A 27,684-nucleotide genomic window follows, 5' to 3' on the forward strand; every position below is an offset into this window, starting at 1 on the left:
CCCCCTGCTGTAATCTGAGCCCAGAGCTGAGTGCGCAGTAGAGACTGAAGTGATGTCACACAAGCTAATGCGGCAGTTGCTATCCTAAACAAACAAAGAGCTTCTAGAGCGGTTTACTCAGGTATGGTAAAGCATTCTGCAGAATAAATATAGTCTTATAGCTTGCACTATAGTGGCTAATCTATTGGCAATAAACTGGTTTGGTAGCTTTTCTTCTCCTTTAAACTGAAAACATTGTGAAAACATGAACCACCAGCAGAACGTGCAAACCATAACTGTGGGGCTAGCTGCAGATGCTGGGGTCGATATGCCGGTTTCTTGAATCTCAGGTTTATCCTGATGCATTATAGGAAGGGGGAGTTTAAGGGGCAGATTAATTAAGGGTCGAATTTCGAAGTTAAAAATACTTCGAAATTCGACCCTCGAATTGAAATCCTTCGACTTCGAATATCGAAGTCGAAGGATTTAGCGCTAATCCTGCGATCGATCGATCGAAGGATTTTTCGTTCGATCGAACGATTAAATCCTTCGAATCGAACGATTCGAACGATTTTAATCCAACGATCGAAGGAAAATCCTTCGATCAAAAAAAGGTTAGCAAACCTATGGGGACCTTCCCCATAGGCTAACATTGACTTCGGTAGGTTTTATCTGCCGAAGTAGGGGGTCGAAGTTTTTTTTAAAGGGAAAGTACTTCGACTATCGAATGGTCGAATAGTCGAACGATTTTTACTTTGATTCGTTCGATTTCGTGCGAATTCGAACGAATTTAACCAATTCGATGGTCGAAGTACCCAAAAAATACTTCGAAATTTGAATTTTTTTCATTCGAATCCTTCACTCGAAGTTAGTGAATCTGCCCCTTAGTGTGCGTTTAAAATGTATCAAGGAAAGGGTAGAAAGGTCCCAGTGTGAAATGGACTTATAAGCTCTTTTCCACATCTTTAAACTGTAAATGTGTAGCTGGAGGAGCTGCTCTAAAGGATAAATTGTGTCTCCTCGGCTACGTTCAGCTGACAATACTATGAAGAACAATTTGTACCATCGCCCCCCCCCCCAAACTCAGGAGGAGGAATCAATGCCCTAAGTTCCTTGTTAGGGTGAAGCTGTTTGTGCAATTCCATTACTCTTGGCTCTTTGGAGGCCCGAGGTTTCGTAACACTTTAGTACAATGAGTCACATTCCACCCAACCACCTCCAGCGTCCCAGTTGACTTGTAATAGCAAATAGCAGGCAATGGTGGTCGCTGTCACACTAGAGGTCCACGTACCACAGCAATGAGAACACAGTTAGTGGCACCCGCAAGCAATGTCGCCATTCATGGTCTTGTTTATTTCCATAACTGGAGCAAAGAGCAGCCAATGCAGCGGAGAAATCTTCCCAAGCTTTGTTTGCTTCTTGCTGCTGCCGCCATTTTCCGTGTGAGGTTGCCAAAGGGCCTTCATCTTCAACTCCTGTTGGAATTCTGCAGCTCCTCTCGTAGCCATGTTGGCAGAGGGTGACCCAATCGGTTCAACAGCTTGGAAAGTTCAATGTTGTTTTACCGAAAGAGGTCTGTGAGGAAACTACGAGACTGGGAAAGAAAAAAAATATCTTCCTTTAGCCAAAAGTAATACAAGTCACACTGCGTTGAAACAGTTTGAGTCAAGTGGCATATTAGAGATTTACAGCATTTTTACAGTCCCACGGGGCAGGGGACATCATGTCTGATACTGCCCCATCTTTAAATTCCAGTAGCAATCACCAGGACTTATTACAAAAGCAAAATGAGTGTCTGATTTTATATGAAACATGGGAAGGGAAGTAGTGCTGCTAGAATTCCATTCTTCAGAGAATCCCTTCTAAAACTCAATTATACAAATAAGGAGAGACTGCTCACAATGATTTCCTTGCGGGTTCTTTTCCCTGGTGCTTCATATGCTCAGCAGAAACCCCTGCCTTGCACTAATGAGCGCCAATAAGGGTGATACCAGTCTGTAACTGGGACCTGATCAGCACCTGCTCAAGACTCTGCTGTAATTCCCAACAATTTAGCTGTCACATTTCAAGGAATTGTTCAGTATAAAAATTGAGCAAATAGGCTGTGCAAAATGTTTCTCTAATATAGTTAGTTATCCAAAAATGTAATGTATAAAGGCTGGAGGGACTGGAACTTTAACATAATAGCCAGAACACTAATTCCTGTTTTGCAGCTCTCTTGGTTTCCACTGATTGGTTACCAGACAGTAACCAATCAGTGACTTTAAGGGGGGCCACATGGGGCATAACTGTTCAGTGAGTTTGCAATTGATCCATAGCATTTAGCTCAGATTCAAAAGCAACAGTTAGTTGCTGACTAACTCAGAGTTAGAGAGCTGAAAAGCAGGAAGTAGTGTTCTGGCTATTATGTTACACATCCAGTCACTCCAGTCTTTATACATTACATTTTTGACTAATTAGCTATATTACAAAACATTTTTTATTTGCATATACTATGTATTTACCCAGATTTTATTTTCATACTGAACTGTTCCTTTGAGATGGAAATTTTAGGACTGATACTTGGATTCCTTCCCTTCATTCCTTCTGCTGCACTTGTATTTTTTCCTTGTAAAAGTGGTGGATATATTCAACAGGGTCTGATGCAAGAGAGGGAACTAGAATGGTACAACAGGCTGATAACAGATGCAGGTATAATAGCGCAAACTGAACAAGAATCAAATGTTGTGTACTGACAAAAAGAATGCACAGTTACACACATATAAAGTATATTACATTTCCTGTGACAGGTTTCTACAACAGATGCCAACCTGGGACCTGTTATCCAAAATGCTCGGACCTGGGGTTTTACAGTCCTTCTATAATTTAGATCTTGTATACTAGAAAATTATTTAATCATTAAACCCAACAGGCTTCTTTTGCCTCCAATAAGGATTAATTATGTCTTAGTTTGGATCATATACAAGGTACTGTTTTATTGTTCCAAAGAAAAATAAAATAATTTCTAAAAATTAGGATTATTTGGATAAAACTAAGTCTATGGGAGACGGCCTTCCCGCAATTCTTACCTTTACAACATTTTATGAGGATTATGCATTGGCTATGATGTACTGTATGTGCGAGTGGGAATCTCCAAGAACCATCCTGAAAGATCAGTGTCTGGAGAAACTGTATGTAGCTTCTCTAATTCTGATGTTCCCTCTGTGCAGGTCCCTTTCTTCCATGAGCCCTGAAACTACTACTAAGTACTGTCTGACAAGGCCTGACTGTGAGTAAAAAGCAGCCCATATGGAATCTTGTGCAGCTTTTCCACTGGGGCACAAAGCTGGGTATGGGTATTCATAACCACATTTGGAAATATTTTGTGTTATTCTTACCTTGTTATTATTGAAAAAACAGAGAAATTTCAAACCATATATACTATAATCTATTTACTCTAAACCTACATCAGCAATGGTGAGAATCATACAGCAGAGGAGAAGAACGATCCTTACTACACTACATATCACACTTTGCATTTTGGTTCTTAATGCCTTGGAATAACAATGTACTACAGAAAGAATCAAGCACTAAAAAGGCATAGCTCTAATAAAGATCAAACTGTCTTGTATATGTGCTATTTAAGTACAATGCAATGTCATCACGGCCACAAATCACCATGTTAATGCTAATTAATGTTGACTAACATGATGCTCAAGACTGGGAGTAGGATTTTTGGAGTCTGTTTGTAGTGATGACCAGTGTATGTGTTGCCAAATGTAAATCTTTTGGGGCGGGGGTTGTGTGAATGCAATTATGTGTGAATGCAATGCAGACATGGGCTGTACTATTTTAATAAATATGCCACAGGCCTGCGAAAGGAAAAGAGAAATAAGAATTTACTGGAAAGCAACCTGCAGCTGTGCCTGTTCAGAAGTCATGATCTGATTCTCTGTGCCAGACTCCAGCCCCATCACAACACAATGCCGAGTGAGACTATTGGTGGGACAATTGCCGATATCACTGGCAGTGACGAGGTGACTGGCTAAGTAAAATCAACTAAAAGGATCTTCTCAATAAAAACTGAACCCCCTTCTACTTTGCTGGAAGAGCCCGCCCCCAATTCTTGGTGCATATGTTTGGGAGAGGGGCATGGCCAGCCCACAGGATCTGTATAAGGGGCCGGCTATGCCCCGTGCTGCCTGTGTGGGGTGAGCTAGCCTTACTCAGTATTATTGGGATGTGCAAGCTATGAGGGATGTATTGGGACATCTAACATTGTTACTGGAAACTTTGTAACATGCAAGATAAATTAGCAGCTCTGGTTCCAGTGACAGAGCTTGGCTTCAACTCTATTGCAATATATAATGGAAGCTATACAGTGCAGTCGGCAGTAGAGGAGATGCTTTTCAAGAGTGCGAACTACAAGGCGTGTTAAAACTACGCCGCAAGATAGATTTCGCTATGTTGTCGGTGCTACTTGCGCTGCTTGTGACGTGGTACCTTACAGTGCCAATTGCCCTCTGACTGGAGACCCCTGAGTGATGGGTGCAGGGCAGAGTTAGCCAGGATTATAGTCAATGCTAAGGTGCTGGCAGTACATCGGGAGACCTACAGCATGTATAACAACTTGCCCTGGCAATATGAAACTGTAGCGAGCGGCCCATTTTAACTCTGAGCTGAACGTCGCATCCGAGCCTGCTGTCCGACAGTTGCACAATTCTAATCTGCAGTTCAGATGTGATCAGCAGCTCACCATACTCTACTCTACAGGGGAAAAGTCACTATTAGACACAATTTTCCTAAACTGTAGGGGATGTTTAACAATTGTTTTCAATTATTTCAATTCTATTTTTCCCACACTCTGTAATAAACTGTTTTTAGTTCTGCTTTGTATAAAAGAAGCTTTTGTTGCCAGTTAGAACAAGTCACTCCCTGTGCAGAGAATCCAACTAATTTAAAGCATTTTATTTAATCCGTACTTACCGATGGCTCCATTTCTGGGTATTTTCGGCCTTTGCTCTTGCCAAGGCATTTTGTCTTTCCGTTTTCAGCCAACTGGCACCAAAATCCTTTTGCTTCATCAAACCTGGAGAGATTATATACACAGTAATGGCAGTAACAGCAACACCAGTTCAATCTGGCAACTCAGAATTAAAAGTTGATTCCAAACAAGCGCACGTGGCCCATTTAGAGATGCAGCAAATCCTAAACTGAACCTGCCCTCTTTATTTAACACATTCCTAATTATAAACCATTTCGTTAAAATACACCTTTATTTTTCAATAGTACTAGACATATTTACCACTGAATACTTTATTTTAAGCTTTTGCACTTTTATTTGTTTGGTTAACAGCTGTTTTTCATGTTTTATAAATCTGTCCTTGAAGTAACAAAACACCTGAACTGGCACTTATATAACAGTGCAACAAACTGTAACCCACAGCACCTTAATATCCCTCTGAATTGTGTCTGTATGTTACCCTGCCATTTAGACTGTAAGCCCTACGGGGTAGGGTCCTCTAGCTTTTTGTTTCCTTGACACTGAGCACTTAATGTGTATTGTAATTATATTTTTCATGTTTATGTGAATTGTATTTCTAATAATGCACTTATTGTTACTTTTTATTCCAATGACTACTAATTTATTGTTTTGTTGTACAGTGCTTTGCCCTCAAGGAGCGCTTTACAAATACAAATATACATACATACATATGCAAATAAGAGTAAGGGCAGCAGAATGTCTTCTTTGTAATTTCCTTGATCAAATGACTTAGTCACACGATTTTAAAGGGGTTGGATTTGGTTAGGCCAGGCAATCTGAATCCTGCTGCCAATCAGCAGGCATTTACTGTAAACCAGTTTTGCTGGCTGTGGGTTATTAGACCAAGTGCAAACATTTCTTTGCTCCTTAAACGTTTTGTAGGTGCCACTGAAAGTTACATTTCTAGAAGAATGGCTTCAAAATTTGTTCTGCATGATTTCCTATGACAGACTCCATACTCACTTAAGGGCCTGGGTGTAGTTTAAATGTGGGGTCACTCCCAGGAATTTCTGGATACTGTCCATAGCAGTGGCTGGGATACTCCGCAGCTCCTGGCCATCCACAATATGAACCTAAAGGAAAGGGTTAGCAGTGACTGAGCAGCTGCACAAACAGTGAGCCATGCACAGGATAACCCACAGGTATCTCTCTGCATAGAATAGAATTATGTATGGAACAAACTGTATTGCAAATGTGTGTCAAATGGAACAAATGAAGCATCAGTGTAGAGCAGGTAGTCATTGGGTGTATGCGTGCATAACTCACCTGGTTGGCTGGAAAGTAGGTGAGCCATCTCTCCAAATGCACAGAGTACCATCCAGGGATCAGGCAGCGGTTCTGCAAGTTTCGCAATTCTAGTGGTGCATGTGGCCCTGCAGATACCACCTGAGCAAACGTGTAGTTCAGTGCTACTGGATCATTGTGTGCTCGCTGGTGCTGTACATGGAGAGAAGAAAAAGGTGAATCAGAGAGTTAAAACCTTTCATTATTTATTTTATGCTTAACGTTGAGGTTAAAGCAGTGCCTGACATGTTTCAGGTGCAGACTCCATTCAGGCCTCAGCAGATTTGCAAGCGAATATCCATACACTAATGCTGACCCATTTTCACGCCAGAGTCATCTATTCTTAACAGGCTAGCAAGAAGCTTATTACGTGCATAGACTCATCACTTCCGCATATCAGACTTTGGGGTAAATTTACTAAAGGGCAAAGTAACTAACGCTGGCGACGATTCGCCAGCGTTACCGTTTTCAGGCACTTCGCAGGTGTAACTTTGCTAGCGAAAGGGACAGACGCTAGCGCTCGTTTGTACTTTATTGCCAGGCGAATTTTCGCTCTGGCGAATGGACGTTACTCTACAAATTCACTAAGATGCGGATTTTACTGAACGTTACCTCTTTCGCCAGACTTGCCTTCGCCAGCTCAGACCAGACGAAGTGAAATTGAGTACATAGATCTGCCTCAATCTTCTGTTACTTACATCATATTTTTTAGTGGAAAGGGTTTCTAAGTCCAAAAACGCTCGCGTCTTTCCCTTTTTTCAGAGTGATAGCCTGTAAAAGTCCTTACATTTTTTTTTGGGTAACCGGGTTCCCCCATACATTTTCTAACATATGGAACATAAACTATACACTGCGCTCATGTGTAGGGCATTATAACAACTCTTTATTAAGGTTCCCTGGCCTTGTGTAATGTAACGTATTTGCTGCAACATATACGTCCATTCAACTTTATAGTTTCCCGCCGCATGCAAATTAGCCTGAGAAAAGACCTCTAACGAAGTTGCTCTAGGCAGAATTGAACGCTAGCGCATTTTCTCTTTTGATTGCTTTACTAATTTTGGCGCCCTGGACGCAACTTTAAATTAGCGTTGTCCGAGTGAATTTTTGCCTGGCGAAGTGTTGCGCTGGCTGCAAAGTCGTCGCTGGTGAATTTCCGCCGGTTGGTAAATTTAAAAAGCACGGTACTAATGGCCAGTCCCCGTCACATGCTCTGTGCTGCTACTGGTTAACTGAACTTAGGAACCGACTCACAATATACTGAATATATAGAATATAAATGCAGCAATACACAGCTGATTAGCAATTAATTCACATTCTCATTACATGGCAGCATATGAAGCATAAGTGATAAACAGCCCTTCAGCACCAGCTTCTATGGCAGATGTAACTGCCCTGCCTGATAATGTTTCAGGACTTTTGGCAACCCCAAAAGTTAACCAACCAAAAATAAAACGGAGCATGTGAAGTGTCCCTGACACTAAAATAATGACACAAAATACATGATAGTAAGTTAATACATAGGGAGTCAAGTTGTAATGAAGTTGTAATGAACCCGTACCCTCCACTCTAGGGGCAGGCTATTTATTTTCCACCCATTGTATTCCTTTAAAGAGTGTGTGCAAATGGTGTAAAGTACAAAGGGCAACTCTGCTTGCAACATGTAGTGTCTAATTAAAGAGTAATTTGCAGCATGGCAATGCACCTTCCTGGTCTGTCTCCATCCATTTTCTATGTACTGACTACATTGTTGTACCTAGGACGAGGTACAGGAGCAGATATCCAGAGTAAAAGTTAATTCAGGGATAGACACCACAACCTTCCGGAACAAGTAAGTTGCTGTGTAGTGCGTTAAATGAACATCTGCTGAACCTCTGGGCTGCTGTAGCAAGTTCAAAAGATAAAATAGAGCTAATTTCTCGATTTGTCCGTCACCCAAAAAATTAGTCCAAATCCTATTTTATCACGCTAGTCACGCAAAATGAACTTTAATGACACTATATAAATTATTTGAATCTTGTTTTCTTCAGTCTGGGAATTCATAATTATAACAAGCAAGCAGGAGCCATTTTGTGGACAATGTTATTAACACAAGCTTTGAATCATCTCAGAATCTTGTTTGTGCACCAGAATGGGGGGCCAGAAGTCCATATCCATGTCCTGGCTACACAATTAAATGGTTAAGAGAACTGGGGGAATGTGGGAGAGCAGTGACATCTAGGAAGTACTGAATGTGTGGCATTTTAAGCAATAATGAGCTTTTTCACGGATACTTCTAACATCAGGTTAATAGCAGCCGTAAGTACAAAAGTGATACAGTCCCAGCAGCCAGCACCACATCTCAAAACAATTAACCTTTGTGGCTTTTCCACTAAACTCATTTCTGCCATCTGGACACTTGGCCTCACAAGTGAAATGCTGAAAGTTGGGTCGCCAAGATATAAAATGATATTTATTGAGATTCCCCCCCTCACTGCTGTGAGGCTGCAGAGAAAAGGTGGAGAGAAGAGGAGAATTACCTGATACCAGGAGTAAGCTCGGTCTGCCGGACTGATCAGAAGAGCAATAACTTTGGCCCTGGGCAGAAGAGCAGCAGCTCGTTTTGGTACCATTTCGGAGTCGAAGTAGTTAGCGCTCTTTTCAAACATGAAATCTGTGCTGGCATTCGATGGCATAGGGAAAAAGTCCATATACCTGGGTGGATAAACAAAAAGTCAGTTTTCCTCTTGATGCTAGCATCACTGTGTGATCCTTAAAACTACTCTTAAAGGGGCAGTGCCTGAGAAAACACATGTACAAAGAAAAAAAAAAAAAAAAAAAATGAACACCACACATTGTCTGGTCTCCTGTTTCACACATGAATTTAGTATCTAAGCTAATGCATGTATTTTGCAAAACAGGGGTTTTCAGTTACAAAATGATGATAAAATTGATAAGCCACCATACCACGTCAAATTAAACCCCAGGTGGTTGTCCTAACTGTTTACCTCTTGTCAAGTTTTTCTCTCTACATAACTGCATGTCTCAGGGTCAGTGTCTTCAGACCGAGTCATCGGCTTAAATGGGCTTGATATTCCCCTATACCAGATGCATTTTATAAGGGGAGAGGTTTGCCAATATCAAAGCATTGATTTTTAACACTTTTTTGTATGTTTGTAACTATCCTGGTCAGATCAGCTGCACTTCTTTTGTATTTTTATTTGGCCTTGGAGTGCTCCCTCAACTGCCTCCTTTTCATTTTTTAAAACACACACATGCCCTACACAGCACTCCATGTTGTCCCAGAACAGTATAGTACATCACATTTGCCATCCCTACCATCATATTGGTATATGCACATATTAGCCCCCTCGGGGCTTAATAGTACAGGTATGGGATCTGTTATCCGGAAACCCGTTATCCAGTAAGCTCTGAATTATGGAAAGGCCGTCTCCCATAGTCTCCATTATAATCAAATAATCCAAAGTTTTAAAAACGATTTCCTTTTTCTCTGTAATAATAAAACAGTAACTTGTACTTGATCCAAACTAAGATATAATTAATGCTTATTGGAAGCAAAACCAGTCTATTGGGTTTATTTAATGTTTACATGATTTTCTAGTAGGGATGCACAGTATCCAGGATTCGGTTCGGGATTCAGCCGAATCCTTCTGTCAGGTCGAACCAAATCCGCATATGTAAATTAGGGGCAGGGAGGGAAATTGCGTGACTTTGTGTCACAAAACAAGGAAGTAAAAATGTTTTCCCCTTCCCATGCCTAATTTGCATATGCAAATTCGGATTTGTTCGGTATTCGGCCAAATCTTTTGCAAAGGATTCGGGGGTTATGCCGAATCCAAAATAGTGGATTCGGTGCATAGTTTATCTTAGTGTGAAGATCCAAATTACGGTACGATCAGTTATCCGGAAAACCTCAGGTCCAGATCATTCTGGATAATAGGTCCCATACCTGTATTAATGTGTCAGATGAAACAATAAGATTAGCTACAGTTCCAGTCTGTATAAGAGGGAAGAAAGGGCTTACCAGTCAATGCCTTGGTGGTAGTTTATCCCGTTAAAAAACTGGATCTCTTCAAAAGTGACTGGGCTTGGAAAGTTGCTAGTGACAGCAGGGTGCATGCCAAGAAAGCTGTATAGTGCAGTCGTTCCTAGAAAGAGACAGTACTGATCAATATACACACGGAAATAGTTATAATACTAAACATATGAGCCCAGTGAAACAGAACCAAGTACATACCAGTCTTTTGGGGTCCAACAACAAGAAACTTAGGCAACCTGTCGCAGGTCTTCTCTTTGGACCAGATATCCTTGTGCCTCTTGTCATCACATGGATTCTGTAGGACACATTACAGTGTTGTCAGGGCAAATAGGTCTCAACAACAAAAGCACATATTTCCAGCCAAAGGCAGAAATTCTCCATCACTGTATGAAAGGTTTCAGTCAAGAAGAGATGTGCTGTGTAATAAATGTACTGCCCCCCACACTCCTTTACAGGCAGCAGCACTTATTAGATTAAAGGGATCTTTCTGTAGAAGCCGACATTTAGCAATGAACCCGACAGTGGGGTTTTTACATCAGAAATAAAACATGCCCTTGTGTCTCAGCAGGTGCCTACATTTAATTGAGTCCATTTGTGGCATTACCAAGAGTCAGATTAAAAAAAATAAAAAAAATTTGCAATATCAAGGGCATATCCTCAACCGATCTAATGTGTTGATACATAAATACAAACAGAAGAACATTGCACTAATACAGTGACAGTCCACCTATTACTGACATGAAATTCCCACACCTACGGTAACCAGAAACTGGCAAAGGGAGGTGTAGTTCAGCTGCAGTTTAGATGTGGTCACTGGTCATGTTAAAAAAATTGTACAATCTTATCAATATATGGTAAAGATTCTAAGAAATGCTGGAAAATATTATTACACCTTGAATTTTACAAGTGTGCAATGCCTCCCACACAATTGCCAGAGGGAAAGAGTAGGTTACTAGCCTTATTCACGGAAAGAGCTATGCATCATACTACACGTTTACTATTAAAGGAGTGCTTCACCTTTAAGTTAACTTTTAGTATGTTATAGAATGGCTAATTCTAAGTAACTTTTTTAATAGTTTCTTTTAATTATTTGCCTTTTTCATCTAACTCTTTTCAGCTTTCAAACGTGGGTCAATGACCAAATGACCCAAACAACCATGCATTCATTTGAATAAGTGACTGGAATAGGAGAGGGCCTGAAAAGAAAGGAGTAATAAACAGTAGAAATAAAAATAAATATGTAGCCTTAAGCCCGTCTGAAAGCTGAGAAGAGTCTGAAGAAGGGAAATAATTCAAAAACTTTAAAATAGAAATAATGAAGGCCAATTGAAAAGTTGTTTTGAATTAGCAATTCTATAACATACTTAAAGGGGAACTATCACGGAAATGAAAATTTAATATAAGCTATCTCCTACTGAAGTAAGAAACTTTCTAAATACAATCAATTAGAAATTCTGCATAATTTCTGAAATAATCAAGTTTATCTTCACTATTTCTCTCTTCATTCGGTTCATGCAGCAGTTGGGTGTCAGATGAATGATACAATATATCTTATGGGGGGGGGCTTCCCTAGCAGATTAGAGCTCACTCAAATATCCAATACCAGTACAAACAAAATCTAACAAAATAACTGCCTTTTGCACAAATCCAGCATGTAGAGAGACAGGATTTCAGGTGATTTAATAGAGTGAGCTCTAATACATCTTCTAGGCAATATTGAATCATTCATCTGACACCCAACTGCTGCATGAAGACAGAATGAGGAGAAACAGATGCTGAGAAGGAATAGTGAAGATAAACTTGTTTAGAAACAGTACAGAATATTAAATTGGTTGTATTTAGAAAGTTTCTTATTTCAGCATGCTATAGCTAATATTACATTTTCGTGATAGTTCCCCTTTTAAGTTAACTGAAAGGTGAACCATCCCTTTAATTAGAAACCCAGTAAATCTACTGATTTGTTCTGGTCTGATGCAAACTGAATACAAAGCCCATCTCCACACTCAGTAGGCAACTCACCTGCCACAGAGGGTTCTTCTCCTCAGGGAAGATTTCAAAGTATTTCTTTGCCAGCTGGACAGGTGGGAGCGTTTGCAGCCGGAGGTTGGTCCAGCACTGCACAAACTTCACTAAGCTCTCAAAGGTGTACAGCCCCAGGCGGTCGTTGCCGTAGTTTGAGAGATGTGTCATGAAGATGCTGATCTGTAACACACATAAAGGCAATGCCATCTAGGTGAGCTCCCGTAAGTAGAGCATTTGGCTGCACAAACACTCATCCATTATTTATCAGACTTGCAGGAAGAAAAAGACGGTACATAGGGCAAGTGAAAATCTGGTGCAGAGGGATTTGAGAGTAAGTTTCAATTTCTTGGTACTAATTCATATGTACTCGCTGTACAGCAGCCTTTGTGAAATTAACATCGGTAAATATTTCATGGCCTCTCCACGGCATCTTACTGAATTTTTCAGTTGTGGCTGAATAAATCTGTGCGATACTGTGTTCTATATCTCTCACTAGACGTTACCAGAAGCCCTACCTGGCTCTTTCAATAAGTGGAAGCTCACCCCCCCACCCCATTCTACAGAGTTTCCACAGAGTTTTTAATGGTTTGATTTTTAGAAAACCACACAGAGTTATTGTGCATTGCAACTGGGATCCCCACTGTCAGTTCTAGTCATAGATGAATCACCCGAGATATTTAGAACTACATATAGGATTTCTCACATTGTACAGGAGTACTGTATATGGCTTCAGAATTCATTTCTAGATCAAGGCTGGACATACCCGATACATACCTCCCAACATTTTGGAAATAGAAAAGAGGGACAAAAAGATTTGGCATGTGGAGTGAAGCAAATTTTTTTTACTACTCCCTTTTTTGTGGCCACACCCCCTAATTACCATGTCCATTTTACAAAATTTGGCAGGTTGTGAAAGTTTGAACACATTTCTGTGGCTTTTATGTGTTATTAGAGTTTTGAAGGTGAACTGCCCTTTAAACTGCACAGTTTCCCCAAGAGACCTGCTTATCTTGAATTGTTTCATAGTATCTAAGTATCTATTCTTGGCTCTCTGCCAAAAGTACCTGTGTACCTTTTTCTGTCTGTTACGTGCAGGAGATCAAAGAGAAAGTCGGGACAGTTCAGTAACAATCTGGGACTGCGGGTTGAGCTGTCAAAATCGGGACTGTGAAGCGTAAAAGGGACAGTTGGGAGGTATGACTATATAGCCTTTACTTCTGCTCTAAAATGTTCTCACATTTAAACAGAGCCACTGCACCAGTCCAGGCAACAGAAGCTTGAGCAATGGTAGAACAATTCCATCAGTCCTTCATTTAGCATCAGTCTAATAAACAAGGATGGTTCTGATAATGTGTTGCCTGTTGTTTGTGGGAAGAAGAGTGAGAATAGGTAATGGGTGGTTGATTTTATTTTCTTCCTTCCCCAACTGAGAGCAGCTCATCTGAATGACAGGTATGAGCATGAATAGGTGGCAGATGATAAATAATAAATAACAACAAACACCAGGCCTCAAAATCAATCTGCTTGGGGAGGTTGGGGTGTCTGGCCCTGGCAATCTGAAGCACTCTGTATTCTATGTTGCCAGAAAGACAAAACATAAAAACAAAAAAACTATTTAAAAACGGTGAGAATTTTTTTTTTTTAATATTAAAAGGATACCGTCCAAACTTCATTCCCCTGGGTGTGTGGATTTTGTTTTTGAATCAAGTGAAATACGGCTCAAGAAACAAAAGGAATGTTGAGGGTTAGTTAATTTTCCCAACTGCTGTAAGAATGTGCAGTACAATGGCCATCATATGCACTCAATTACACAACATTAATAACGCAGGTGACACAATGGCCCCGAGTCTGATTCTGTGTTGCTTTCCTCTGGGTATTTCAGTTTCCTCTCTACTCCAAAAACATACAGGCTTCTGAAAAAAACTGACCCTAGAGTGTGTGAATGGGAGTGTAAGCTCCACTGGGGCAGGGACTGATGTATATGGTGTATAATCTCTGTGTTGGTTGTGTATATGTTTAAATATATATATATATATATATCCATTATCTGGAAACCGTTATCCATATATATTGACACTGTATAACTACAGGATCAAAATAATAATGATTTTATTAATTTCATAGTATTTTTTACATTCATCGTTTTATTAGCTCCAAGACTGCACTGATGTGTAGCAGGAAGGTAATACCAACTAAAATCCAAGTAATTAATCACTCTTCTCCTCTGGTGCCAGAGATTTATTTTAGAACCCAAAACAGCAGCTTTTAGAAGGTCACTTCAAGGTAGAACATATCCAAAAGGCAGAATGGCCTCCATCTTCAGAGTTTTAAACCAAAAAAAATAAAAAAGTGCTGGTCTGCTACCTTATCAGAAAAGTAAGAAAATATTAGGTAGGTGATGGGTGTCCCAGATATTCAGTGATTCCCTCCTTTATACTAAAATCACAGCTTGTTCATACATTGTTTGAGGTTTATTACAGGAAGAAGTATACATATTGTATATTTTCATGAAATGATTTAGCTGCATATAACATGTATGCATACATTAGCTGCATCAGCTGCTGATTAGTGTTTTAATGTGTCCAGATTATAATGAAAATAACAGTTACCTTAAATTTAAAGCCAGATATTCATTATGCAGAGCCCCCAGAGAGCCCATAGCGAGTCCAATAAGCAGCCTACTTGGCCCAGAAGGATCTCATTGGGAGCTTTGATTATAATAATTATTATACAGGTATGGGACCTGGGGTTTTCTGGATAAGGGGTGGTTACATATTTTGGATCTCCATACATTAAATCAAAAATAAATTTTTTTTATCATTAAATAAATTCAATACGATTTTATCATGTCTTAGTTGGAATATAGAACAAGGTACTGTTTTGAGATTTTGAATTATTTGATTAAAATGGGGTCTATTGATGATGGCCTTCCCATAATTTGGAGCTTTCTGTATAGCTGATCCCATACGTGTACGAGTCAATGACAGATACCCCCACACCTTGTGTATTACTCCCTTCCCTTTAGACTGTATGCCTATGCATAGGGCCTTCCTCACCTCTTTGTACCTGTATTGATCGTGATGTTTGTTACTCCATATATTCTATATATGTAATTCATGTGATGTAGTTGTATAATCACATTTACTTTACAGTGCTGCGCAATATGTTGGCGCTATATAAATACATGTTAATAATAATAATAATAATAATACCAGACAGGGCAAGATTAGTGCACCTATAACCGTGAGTGAGCAGAGGTTTGTTCTGGGGAGCATTGTTCTGCCCCCTAAGTGCTATTCATGGCAACACCTGACTTTAGACACAAGCTGGCATTAAGCACAGGGATATCGTTCTCTGAAGGGTCACCCACACCAGACAATATATCTCCCTGCGTGGAGTCACAGTGGCACCCACATTAACAGCAGCATTAGGGGAAAATGAGCTAACAATAATTGAGCCCTAAGGCTTTATACATTCAATTGATTAATGTGATTTTTCCAAGCAATGAATAGAGTATTAAAGAAAAATAGTGAATTTCTTTGTTGGTAAAAGGTGCAGTTTTCAGTGTTATGGAATAGAGCTTAAAAGGCTGCAAGTAAAGAAGTTATTTGTGCAGAAAGGTGAAGATTGGTTATGACTGCTCGAGAACCAATTTCCCCAGACAGTTTTCATTAATATATCTTTGCCTACATAGTTCCCCCCTCGGCAAGTCATAAAGATACTAATGTGACAAAGTGTTCTGCTTCAGCAGCTAAACTGTGTGCTGTGAAGGTGCGAGGAGCTGATGATCACACTCACAACCTTTACTTTCCCGATTTCATCTTCAAAACAGGCTTCATTAGCACTTTTCCAGCAGTTCCCGATTTGAGAAAACAACAACAGGGAAATGATGTCAGTGGGGCTCTGAATGAAGGTCTCCCAGCTGGAAACTGCAGCGCTTCTGTCAGTGACACACACCAGATGGGAATTGCTACCACCTAAAGCCTTCAGTGCACTGCTAGCAATGGACTCTGCACCCTACTTTCATTTGCAGGATTAAATTATTTTGTCACTTTTCAGAATGGACTAATCATTTTCAAAGAGCTGTTCTCACCTAAGTATGACATAGGCATTGATATTCTGAGACAATTTGCAATTGGTTTTCACTTTTGTGGTTTTCCCGCTATTTAGCAAGAAAATTAGTTAAAAAAAATTAAACAATGACGATTAATGCAAAGTTGCAAGGAACAGGACATTCTATATCATATATAGATAGCTTAAAGGTAAAGCACACATTTAATCAATCAAGATCACAGTATATAATGGGTGGCCTTCCTTCTGACCATAGATGCCATGATGATTCAACAGCATATGGTGGAAATCAGCCAAATCACTTGACCAAATCTGGGCATGCATGGCCATTTTAGGATATTTTCATGTGTTTTTAATTGTTTTGAATGCTTTTTGAATTATTAGTAATTCTATGCTGCCCTTTATTAGAAAAAGTTACCTGGTTGTCTGGGTTACTGTTCCAAGCAACAAAATATTTTTTTATCTTTCTTCTCAGATCTCCTTTTCTTCACCTTGACTACTAAAAAGCTCCCTGGCTGCTAAAGGGGAAAAAAATCACAAAAACTAAAAGTAACTAGAATTCTGCTGCCTTCATCACATTAAATGTTAATTATAAAGAGAATGAATGTAGTGCTGTAAAAGAAATAGAGCAGAATGTGATGTATTAGGAGGGGGAAGGCTGCATGATGCATAAATGGGAGAAGATGACTGAACTTAATGAGAAGACGGAAATTGGAAGAGTATCCTTCACAGGGATTTGAATTCCTCACCTCAGACCTCCTACACTTCTGGACTTCACAGGGAACTCTGTGTGAAGGCAAATATACAGCAAATATTTCCTAGAGTTTGGTAGAAGCCGAGTGAGAGCAGCTGGGAGTGGGGCCAAGCACCACACAAGCAATGAGACATATTTTAGTGGTGTCCCAGGTATTAAATACGCAAGGCTCCTTGGTAACAGTGTGACGGGGGAAGTGGAAGAATTCCATCACTAAGGTCACTAAACAGGGGGATCTTTCCAAGAAAATTTCTAGTAACAGTTCAATTGTGTATAAATAATAAGACTTATGAGTCTGCTCTACTTGAGCATGACAAGAAGGGGAGGTAAATAAGCCTTTTATTCAAATAGTATTTGGTACAGATTTGTTTTTGAACTTATCTCACACTGACCCATTTCACTCCAGTAGTGGACTAAACACAGGCAGCCCGGCTCAAACATAAATCTATAACAGGAGAAGACTCTGAAGGAGGTCCAGTGGGACATAGATTTTTACTATAGAGTGCTGTTCTTATATCTACAAGGGATCGGCTCTTTCAGTGGTTTCCAACCAGTAGCTCGCAAGCAACATGTTGCTCACTAATCCCTTGGACATCGCTCCCAGTGGCCTCAAAGCAGGTGCTTATTTTTAAATTCAAGACTTGGAAGTAAATTTTGGTTGCAGAAAAAACAGGTGCACTGCCAAATAGACCCTCCTATATGCTGGCAATTCACATAGAGGCTGCCAAATAGCCAATCACAGATCTTATTTGGCACCCCAGGAACAGTTTTCGTGCTTGCGTTGCTCCCCAACTCCTTTTACATCTGAATGTTGCTCACAAGTAAAAAAAGGGTGGGGATTTCTGTGTTATCTGGTTACCATCCCATTGTTCTCCTGATGGGCTGTTGGGAGGAGGTGATATCACTCCAACTTTGGGTGCAGCAGTAAAGAGTGACTGAAGTTTATCCCAAGTCACATGACTGAGGGCACCTGGGAAACTGACCATATGTCTAGCCCCATGTCAGATTTCAAAATTAGATATAAAAATCAGTTTGCGCTTTTGAAAAAACGATTTCAGTGCAGAAGTCTGCTGGAACAGCACTATACTGTAAACTGGGGCATTTTGAAAAAAACGTGTTTCCATGACAGTATACCTTTAAGGAATCTGTACACAAGCCAAAAATATCAGCGTCTGATCTATGGCAAAGTGTAACAATACATAGAAAGCAAGGTTTATGATTTTGAGAAGTACATTACAGATGAAGTCATGGGTGAGGCAAAAGCATTTCCTGTGCTCGGGAGTAATATTGACACTATAGAGGATAAACGGAATGAATCCCTGCAGGTAAATCAATTGTTTAACTATCAGTGTCAAAGTCAAACAATTGAGACTGATATACCCATGAGACTTCTCACTAGATTCTCACTGAAAATGAAATGTGAAGATTCAGGGGCCATATTATTACACATTTTATGTACTGAACATAAATGACTTTTAGCAACGATCCAAACACTCTCCCATGTCGCTGAGGTCTTATTCCAGCCTTATTCCAGAGACCAGAGCACAATAAATTACATGCAGAATGGCTCTCATAAAATATCTTTAAACTAGAAAAATTGTCATTTAGAAAAACTTACATGATTGAGACATCTATATTGGACAGATCAGAAAAAAAACGTGTTTATAGAAAGTCTGTTTAGTGGGCAGGCTTGCAGCCTTAGTCTTTCTGCAGAATGTGGAATTGTGGGAAAGGGAAATCAGACAGCTAGATGATTTTTTTTAAGATGATGGCTGTGCTGCGGGAGAATGGTGCCTTGCTAAATAAACCTTAAGCACCTTAAGCACTTTTTGGCTTCAGTAGAAGTAGGCTTGGGGATGCCATGCCCTTTTATCTAAAAATCTCAGCGGATGTTTACGTGATTTTTTAGTAGACTTAAGATATAAAGATTCAAATTACAGAAAGATCCATTATTAGGAAAACCCCTTGGTCCCAAGCATTTTCTGCACACACACACATATAGTGAATAAAGTACCCCCTCTTGTAAATTATATAGTGAATAAAGTATCCCCTCTTGTAAATTATAAGGAAATTATAAGTTACAGAGGAGTTTCATGACCATATAAAAACATGAGGCCGTAGGTCATGGAACTCCGAGGTAACTTCTAATATCCTCATATTCTGCAACTGGGGGTACTTTATTTATTATAATACACAAGTTTCAGTGAGTCATGTGACAGAAATGACATCAGAACTCACCGTTTATAACTGATGACATCAGAACTCACCATTTCTAAAGATATAATTTCCAAGATATTAATAGCTTTTCTGCATTACACACACACACACACATATATATATATATATATATATATATATATATATATATATATATATATATATATATATATATATATATATATATATATATATATATATATATACACACACACACACACATATACACATTATATTCTTCCATCAGCATAATGCTCAATGAGTAATTAGCCATCACTAACATGCTGAGACACCATATGTGAAGGCCAGGTGTACAATTACCAGAATCCTCCTGGACTTCTGCAGTAGCCAAAGAGCCTAAGAAGTTATATAATTAGATGTGTTTTTTTCCCTTACCACAAGTAGCATCAATAAAAATGCTACCTGTGCCCTAAAGCTTACAGGCAAACATGAGATCTATTATCTGTAAACTGGTTATCAGAAATGTTGCAGTACCACTTTCCATATTAACCCTAATATATAATTAATTATCCATTTCCAATTGATGGAATCAATCATTTTGTACATGACGGTAACTAAGCTAGAATAAATCAATGGTAATGGTAAAACAATTTATTGGCCCCAAGCAGCCAATACCTATATTTTTTCCGCACTGTTTATCTTCCATTTTTAACCAGACAATGCTTTAGCAGCACACAACACATATTCAGCTTCTTGCTAATTATACTGCCAAGTTGTAGCTCAAATGGCAAAAAGAATGTGTGTATAGCAGGGTTATTCTTACGTACAACACGTCCTCATTTATCGGGGAGGAACACATCAACTAAGCATCTGTCCGGCACGTTCTCATTTCTTTACCCAATGTAGATTGTTTTCACTGATATAAAAAGGTAAAAGCCAGCGATAACACTATGCCTGGTTTTAGCATTCATGCTTCTTAATGATATACATTTAAAAAATAAAGTGAATAGATATATACCCTATAAAAAACTGAAAATGTTCATAAATGGAAGTGTATGCCCTTTAGAGGGAGCAAGAGGTAATATTCTGGTTCTTACTGGGTTGAGTAGAACAGTCAGGAAAAGTTCACCACCACGGATGGATTTGTCAAGTTCTTTTGAGCCACCAGGGTATTCATTGTAGAATATGGTGTGAGTGAAAAGCCCACAAGTTTGTCGTGGTAAAACCTATGGACTAGAATGTTAGCAATTAAAAACAGTGATTTTTTTTATGATCTAAAAACCAGAGATCATGTTATTCAAACAAGGTACAAGATTAGAGTCTAAGGCATATATTTGGTTTCAAAGGGGTGGTTTACCTTTAGGTTAACTTTTAGTATGCTACAGAAAGGCCACTTTCTAAGCAACTTCTCAACTGGTCTTCATTTTTTTTAAATAATTTTTTAATTATTTGTCTTTTTCTGACAAATGGGGGTCACTGACCACATCTAAAAACAAATGATCTGCAAGGCTACACATTTGTTAATGCTACTTTTTATTACTTGTCTTTCTATTCAGACCTTCTCCTCTTCCTTTTCCAGTCTCTTGTTCAAATCAATGCTGGTTGCTAATCAATGTATGGTTGAATAATTTGGACCATAACAACCAGATTGCTGAAATTGCAAACCGGAGAGCTGCTGAATAAACAGTTAAATAAATAAAAAATAAAAACCAATTGCAAAATGTCTCCGAATCTCTCTCTCTGCATCATACTAAAAGTTAACTCAAAGGTGAACAACCCCTTTAACAGTTTGTACAGATATTATGTTTTTTGGACAGAACATGATAAAATGCATCAATCTCTAAAAACAAGATATTACAAATTTCATTGCATATACTTTTCTTTCACTTTATATGATCTCGAGATTCTGAATAAGCTTAAACAAACTGAACAGTTGGCAATTTGTTACAGAACAGATTAAAGATGTCACCAGACACCAGTGGAGAAAGCAACCCTACTACTGGTTTGGGATCTATAATCCAGAAACCCATTACACAGAAAACTTTGAATTATGGGAAGGGCATCTCACAGAGTCTTTAATTCAATCAAACAATTCATATTTTTTAATTGGTGCCAATTAAAATATAATTAATTGTTATTGGAGGCAAACCAATCCTATTGGTTTTATAATCATGGATATATTATTTTTTGGTAGACAAAAAATGTCTATGTAAAGATGCAGAAAACCCCAGGTCCTGATCATTCTGGATAAAGGGTACCAAACCTGTAGAACAAGATCAAGTAAAATATTTTTTACAGTGTCTGATTAGAAGCTGTTGGTATCAATAACAGTCCATAAAAAGCACACAGTCCGTACATACAGAAGGGATCAACTATCCATAAAACTCTGAAAAAAATGGTCCCATAGACGCCATTAAGCAAATCAGTTTTAATGATTTCCTTTATCTCTGTAATAATAAGATAGTACCTTGATGGTGACTAAACTGTAGAACAATGATGCTATGCAAGAAATAAAGGTTAAATATAGAACTGGAGTTTCACAGAAATTGCTCTCTAAAACTTCTAAAATGGACAAAGAATATGAAAGAATACGCAGACATTTTATTGGTATGTTAGTTTAATGAACAAATATAAATTAAAGGACATGAGGTTTAGTTACTATGCTGTATGTTAGACTACAGCAGGGTGTCCATGGTAGTAATCTTCAGGAGCTATGTCATAAATGGGAAACGGATGTGGGCAATATTTCGGATGAAGAATGGCAGGAAGCGCAAGAATCTACTCTTTTGGTATCCCCCAACTATAGGTTACATACTATCCAATTGTATATCATACATAGAGCATATTACACCCCAGCCAGACTTCACCTCATTAATGCCGACACTCCCGACCTCTGTACCAGATGTGCCTTAGGAAAAAAGTGTCTTTTATACATATATTGTGGATTTGCAGCAAGATCACTTTGTACTGGGGATCTATATTAGATACTTTGGATGCTATTATGCAAATTAAAATAGATAGGTCACCCAAAGTGTGTATATTGCAGGACCTCAAGCTGAATCAGTATCAAGTACTTTTCTTGCAAGAGACATTGTTACTGGATAAGCGGCTTATAACTCAGAACTGGAGGAATATTGCCCCTCCTACGTTTGCTAACTGGAAACAAAGCATGCGGGATATATGCAACCTTGAGCAACTGGTGTATATAAAAAGTGGATCCCTAGAAAATTTCATAAAATTTGGGGTCCTTGGTTGGATGTATTCCCTCTAGTAGAAGATTGAACAGCACCACCAACTCTTCAAGTAATTAAAAAGCCGTTATTTGTGCTTGATAAAAGGCCGCATGGCCTGAAACGTTGCGGTGATGCCCACAAAAGCACAAATAAAGGCTTTTTAATTACTTGAAGATTTGGTGGTGCTGTTCAATCTTCTACTACACAGTTGGCCATTGTAGAACGTGCACCATCTCCAAAGTATACCGAGAATCGATGTGCTGACTACTCTTTTTCTACTGGATGTATTCCCCCTTCCACATATGCGCCTGATAGTTGGGCAATAAAGGCCAGGGAAGTATGCTATTCCCAAGTTTGCTATGTACTACATTCCTTGCTTTTTGATATGTTTGTATAACTCCGATTCATGTTGTTCTCTATGTTATCATAAGTATTGATACTTGATGTACAGTTCAACACCCTTTTACTAAATAATCTGAGATTTCTGTAATTGACACGCTGAACAGTGATATGTTGTTTTACTGATGTGACAACTTTTCAATAAACTACACGAGTTTAAAAAAAAAAAAAAAAAGACATAACAAAAAGCCTACGCATGTAGTACAATGCCAGTGCTGAGAGAGGAATGCAATAAATTCATAACTGTAATATGCCCATGATGTGTGAAAAGAACAGCATCCTTTATTGATAGGGACTCTTTGAACTAGTGAATTAGTGCATTTAAACAATAAGCTGTTCCTCTTTAGGTGTTAAAAGGTCAAGTTTCCTTACCATAATATTGTTGTGTATGAAACCTCTCCGGAAACGGGCTGGCCTTAAGTGTGGATATTCTTCTGTACTGGTTACCTGGATGTTCCATATGGATTTCCAGGCTTCATAGAGTTGGCTGTGGATTGGATACACGCCTGAGTGATGAGGTGCCACAGCATAGCCTAAATCTATAGGGATACCATGCTCCTGTAAGCAAGCATACAAATAAATGTTTTTTTTTAAAAAATATATGATCTACAAGTGTGTGCCTTTATATAATATTCATAAGAAGATCAACAAGACAAGTTCAGAGGTCAAGAAGTAAAAAGATGAGCAAAGGCAGGAAGGGGTTCCAAAAGTAAGGGAGCACAAGAAGCCTATGGCTGCTGCCTTGTGACAAGCTGGGACAGACCACCAGCTAAGACAGATATTGGTGGGAGCATTTGTCACTTTTCAGTCATTTTTTTTTTAAAGTACCTTGCCTATTGTAATCAAACAGAAACAGGCCACTTCTCAGATTATTCCTGGTATTTATAAAGCTGTTTTCAGGAAGTAACTCAAGGTTGTCGCTGTTCCATAACATTGTCAATGTCAAAAGCACAGGGCCAAGTGTTTACTTTCTAATAAGAGAGTGCTGGTTTAATAAACTCCAGTACTCCATTCTTTGGTCCGGTTCACAGTGACTAATGACAAGGCACAATCATTTGTTCATGTGTGGTCACAGCTCAACAGGAGTAGTAAGGTCTTTAAAAGTTCCACATCGCTGGACTGGAAACACACTTTGGAGTCACTCAAGTTGAACATGCCATCTAATACATAGACATGTGAAGGGCCACAACCTAGAGGAAATAAGGCAGGCAGAAAACAAAGAGTGAGGGCTTGGTGAGCTGGGAAGTTATCGCTAGTTAGAATGAAAGGCATGTGCTAAACAGCCAGAAACAGTCCAAGATCAATAACCAGTCCACAAAAGGCTCCCTAAGGTTTTAAACAAGTTACTGCTACTGAATTAAACAAAGAATCAGTATGACAAACATTGAAATAGTCAGGGTTCTATGGGGTTTTGGCCCTGGAATTCTCAAAGTAAGTAGCAATAAATATTCCATCAAACTACCATGTGAGGTAGAACAACTGGTGACAAATAAGCCAGAACAGCCAAGAACAAAGAGCAAAAGATATAACAAGTGAGCATAGAGAAGGGGGTAACGATGAGCAAGGGAATATGTCATATATAAGCAGCAGCAAAAATGGAAAAGTGGAGCAGAAGAGTGAATGGAACTGAGAAGAAAAGAGACCATGTGATACAATGGTAAAGACGTGAGTGAGAATATAAATAAACAGAAGTGACTATACTGTTGATTCAACAAACTGGGCTTCTACAATTTCACTTATGAGCAAATACTGTAAATTCTTCCTGTTTGCACCCACAAGGAGAAAGTCACAACTACCTCTTATCCAAAGGCAACTGAAAAATGCTTGTCCAGGGCTGCAATCTTAGATTCTATTCAATATAAATAGAGTGTTTTCTTTGACGTTGCTACGGTTATATTTACTTGAGATGCCATAGCTAATTACAGAATCAGAACTTATGCCTTGCAATTCTACATTTGAGTGTGGATTCTGGTTTGTACTTTGACATTTGTTTGTTGCATTTTCAACTCCAACAAAAATGTTGTATAATAACACAAAACCAAAGATAGTGACAAATAGTGACAGAATGAAGAGAGCACTTTGAGACAGTATTATATTATTAGGATTACAATCCTAATTCAAACCACTGTCAGGTGACAGTGGTTTGAATTAGGATTGTAATAGTAAGAAGTATCTAAAAATTGCTGTTCTCTTCTTGTTTCTGAATGTATCAATTTGTCCAAATATCTTGTAGAGTATACTTACTGTATTAAATTTTCTGTTGATATGGGAGCATTTATTATCTTGAATTATACAGTTCCTGTACCTAACAGTAGAGGTGATATACAAACAACAACTTTGGAGATATAGAATTTAAACTAGTAGAGCTGAAATGTACTACAGATTGCTGTAGAACCAGCAGGAGTACCTACCAATGTAAGACATTTAGCATTATTTTTCTGCAGAACATTTTTTTCCTGCCTGTTTTTGTATAGAGCATGCCTTAATAAACTTAATAAACTACCAGCCAGAGGAGAAATGAGTATAGTTGTAAGATCTGAATTTTGTCTGTGAAACTGCAAATACTAGCACTTTCTATTTTAACATTTCTTTATTGCTCAAACATTTCTTGGAGTACATTCCTGTAAATGGCTGCAAGCATGCCAGCAGCAATGCACTGTTGCCTGTAGCAACATAGGAATCAGCAAGACTTCACTAATGAATACATTTTTAATTTTCCTAAATTGCTTGATGGATAAAATCCTTAATCCTCAATTAAGTAAGATGGTTTCACTAAGTGAAAATCCTCCTTAAGATTTGGCTTGAAGGGAGGGTTTCAAGAATGGTTTGCATGATGAACAGACCTTCAATGTTGCAAAAGAAGCAGCTCTATATAAATAAAACTTGGTCATTTTGGATCCCCTACCAGTAGCTTGTGAGCAACATGTTGCTCTCCAAACCCTTGGATGTTGCTCCTAGTGGCCTCAAAACAGGTGTTTATTTTTGAATTACAGGCTTGGAGGCAAGTTTGGGTTGCATAAAAATCACGTGTACTGCCAAAAAGAGCCTCCTGTAGGCTGCCAGTCCATATAAGGGCTACCAAATGGCCACTTATTTGGCAGCCCCAGGAACATTATTCATTCTTGTGTTGCTCCTGAACTCCTTGTACATCTGCATGTTGCTCACGGGTAAAAAAAGGTTGGGAAAAGGATGATCAGAAGGCATGTCTAAACCATAGATATGAGAAGAATTTAACCAGCTAGATATCACTTGTGTTGGGCCCATATCTGAGAAGGGCACATAATACAAATAAATGGGGAAAACATATTATAAATTGTTGCCATAAAACCCTCATCCATTGGAAATAAAATGTAGAAAGACACTTGTAGAACTAGGATCATTCAGGAACTAAACAGCAAACTCAGTCTGGTAATCACCCTGGAGGTCTGCCTTCTAAAGTAGTGGATGGTTTTGCATCTCAAAATCATCTCAGAGTTATGTTGAGAATCCTGTTACTTTATATGAGGAAGCAGATATTCTACCAGTGAGTACTTGAATACCAACCTTTAATTGCTGGAGGTATTTCATTGAGAAAATGCTTAAGCTAATCAGATTCACTTTTCAACTTGTTTATTAAAAATTAATTTATGATGTGTGCAGTCAGAATACATACAGTGATTTATTTGTCACTCTTGATCTCTCCCATTGCATCTGTCAAAGGGAATCGTTTCTGATCTTTAAACAAGGTTTAATATTTGACAAAATGAAGCAGAGTAAACACAACAGAGTAAATTATGACTGCTTTTATTTAAGGAACAAGTTCCCTAACTCTGATACACCTATGTGTAAAAGTAACTGCACTTAAGGTCCCCATAGATGCAAAGATTTTTCTTTCTCATATAAAGGAAATACCACAACTTTTATAAGTACACCAAAGACAGAAAAACTCTAGCATGGATTTCTCACATGACTAAAAAAAATAAAAGATTTTGAAGAACTGCAACACAAAATGGAAGAAAAAAGGATATTATTCTGGAGTATAACTGCCACAATAGCACATGCAAAGTAGTTCTTACTTGGGCAAACTGCTTGTTGAGTTTCATTTGCTCTGCAAGGACAGTGACATTATGGAATAAGTGAGGTTGCATGTGACTCCACATGTGGGGAAACCACCAGAACTCCTTCCGGTGTAGAAGCAACATGTCATCTCCTTCATCTTCTTCATCTGTGCCTGATGATAGAGTAGCAACAGTCAGTATGTGCAATCACTGCATCATTCCCTATTAAAGCATGAGACCACTAGCAAAATCTTAAAATGGATGTACAACACAGAAAGCACTCTCTGCAATTTCCCAAAAAGAAAGTTAAGGCAAACTAATGGCAAAACTCTAAATATGCCATTCAACCGGCATTCATTCCAGCCCAATTATATTTTTTGGAATATTTCCCTTTTTGCATGAAATGGAGCTGAAATGAACCATGTGATTTCACAGATTAAATTAGGGGTTTGGATAAGACCAAATCTTTGGTAGATTCACCTGAGTACAAAATTAGGGCTTGGGTGCTTCCTTACTTGGCACCATTTGCTTTATAATCTTATATATGGGCAGAATTGTCCCTTTCCTATTGCAAGCTAAGCTCATTTACAAAGGCAAGTACAACGCACTAGGTGCAAAAATCATGAAAATTACTCATATATTTTTTTCCCCGCAAAAAATGCAACTGT

At 38.8% G+C, this 27,684-nt stretch overlaps 1 protein-coding gene across 1 annotated transcript; it reads right to left on the reverse strand.

The window, feature by feature from the left end:
* Positions 1–856: 856 nt before the first annotated feature.
* Positions 857–27,194, reverse strand: LOC108697947 (bifunctional heparan sulfate N-deacetylase/N-sulfotransferase 2-like). The gene is given in 11 exon segments (XM_041571111.1): positions 857–1,573; positions 4,945–5,047; positions 5,966–6,075; positions 6,269–6,439; positions 8,803–8,977; positions 10,308–10,431; positions 10,521–10,617; positions 12,342–12,524; positions 20,445–20,573; positions 23,352–23,537; positions 27,035–27,194. Coding segments are annotated over 11 exon segments (1,530 nt in total). The 5' UTR covers positions 27,161–27,194; the 3' UTR covers positions 857–1,447.
* Positions 27,195–27,684: the final 490 nt, after the last annotated feature.

The sequence above is a fragment of the Xenopus laevis genome, chromosome 7S, assembly GCF_017654675.1.
Source record: "Xenopus laevis strain J_2021 chromosome 7S, Xenopus_laevis_v10.1, whole genome shotgun sequence".
In the NCBI taxonomy this organism is placed as follows: domain Eukaryota; kingdom Metazoa; phylum Chordata; class Amphibia; order Anura; family Pipidae; genus Xenopus; species Xenopus laevis.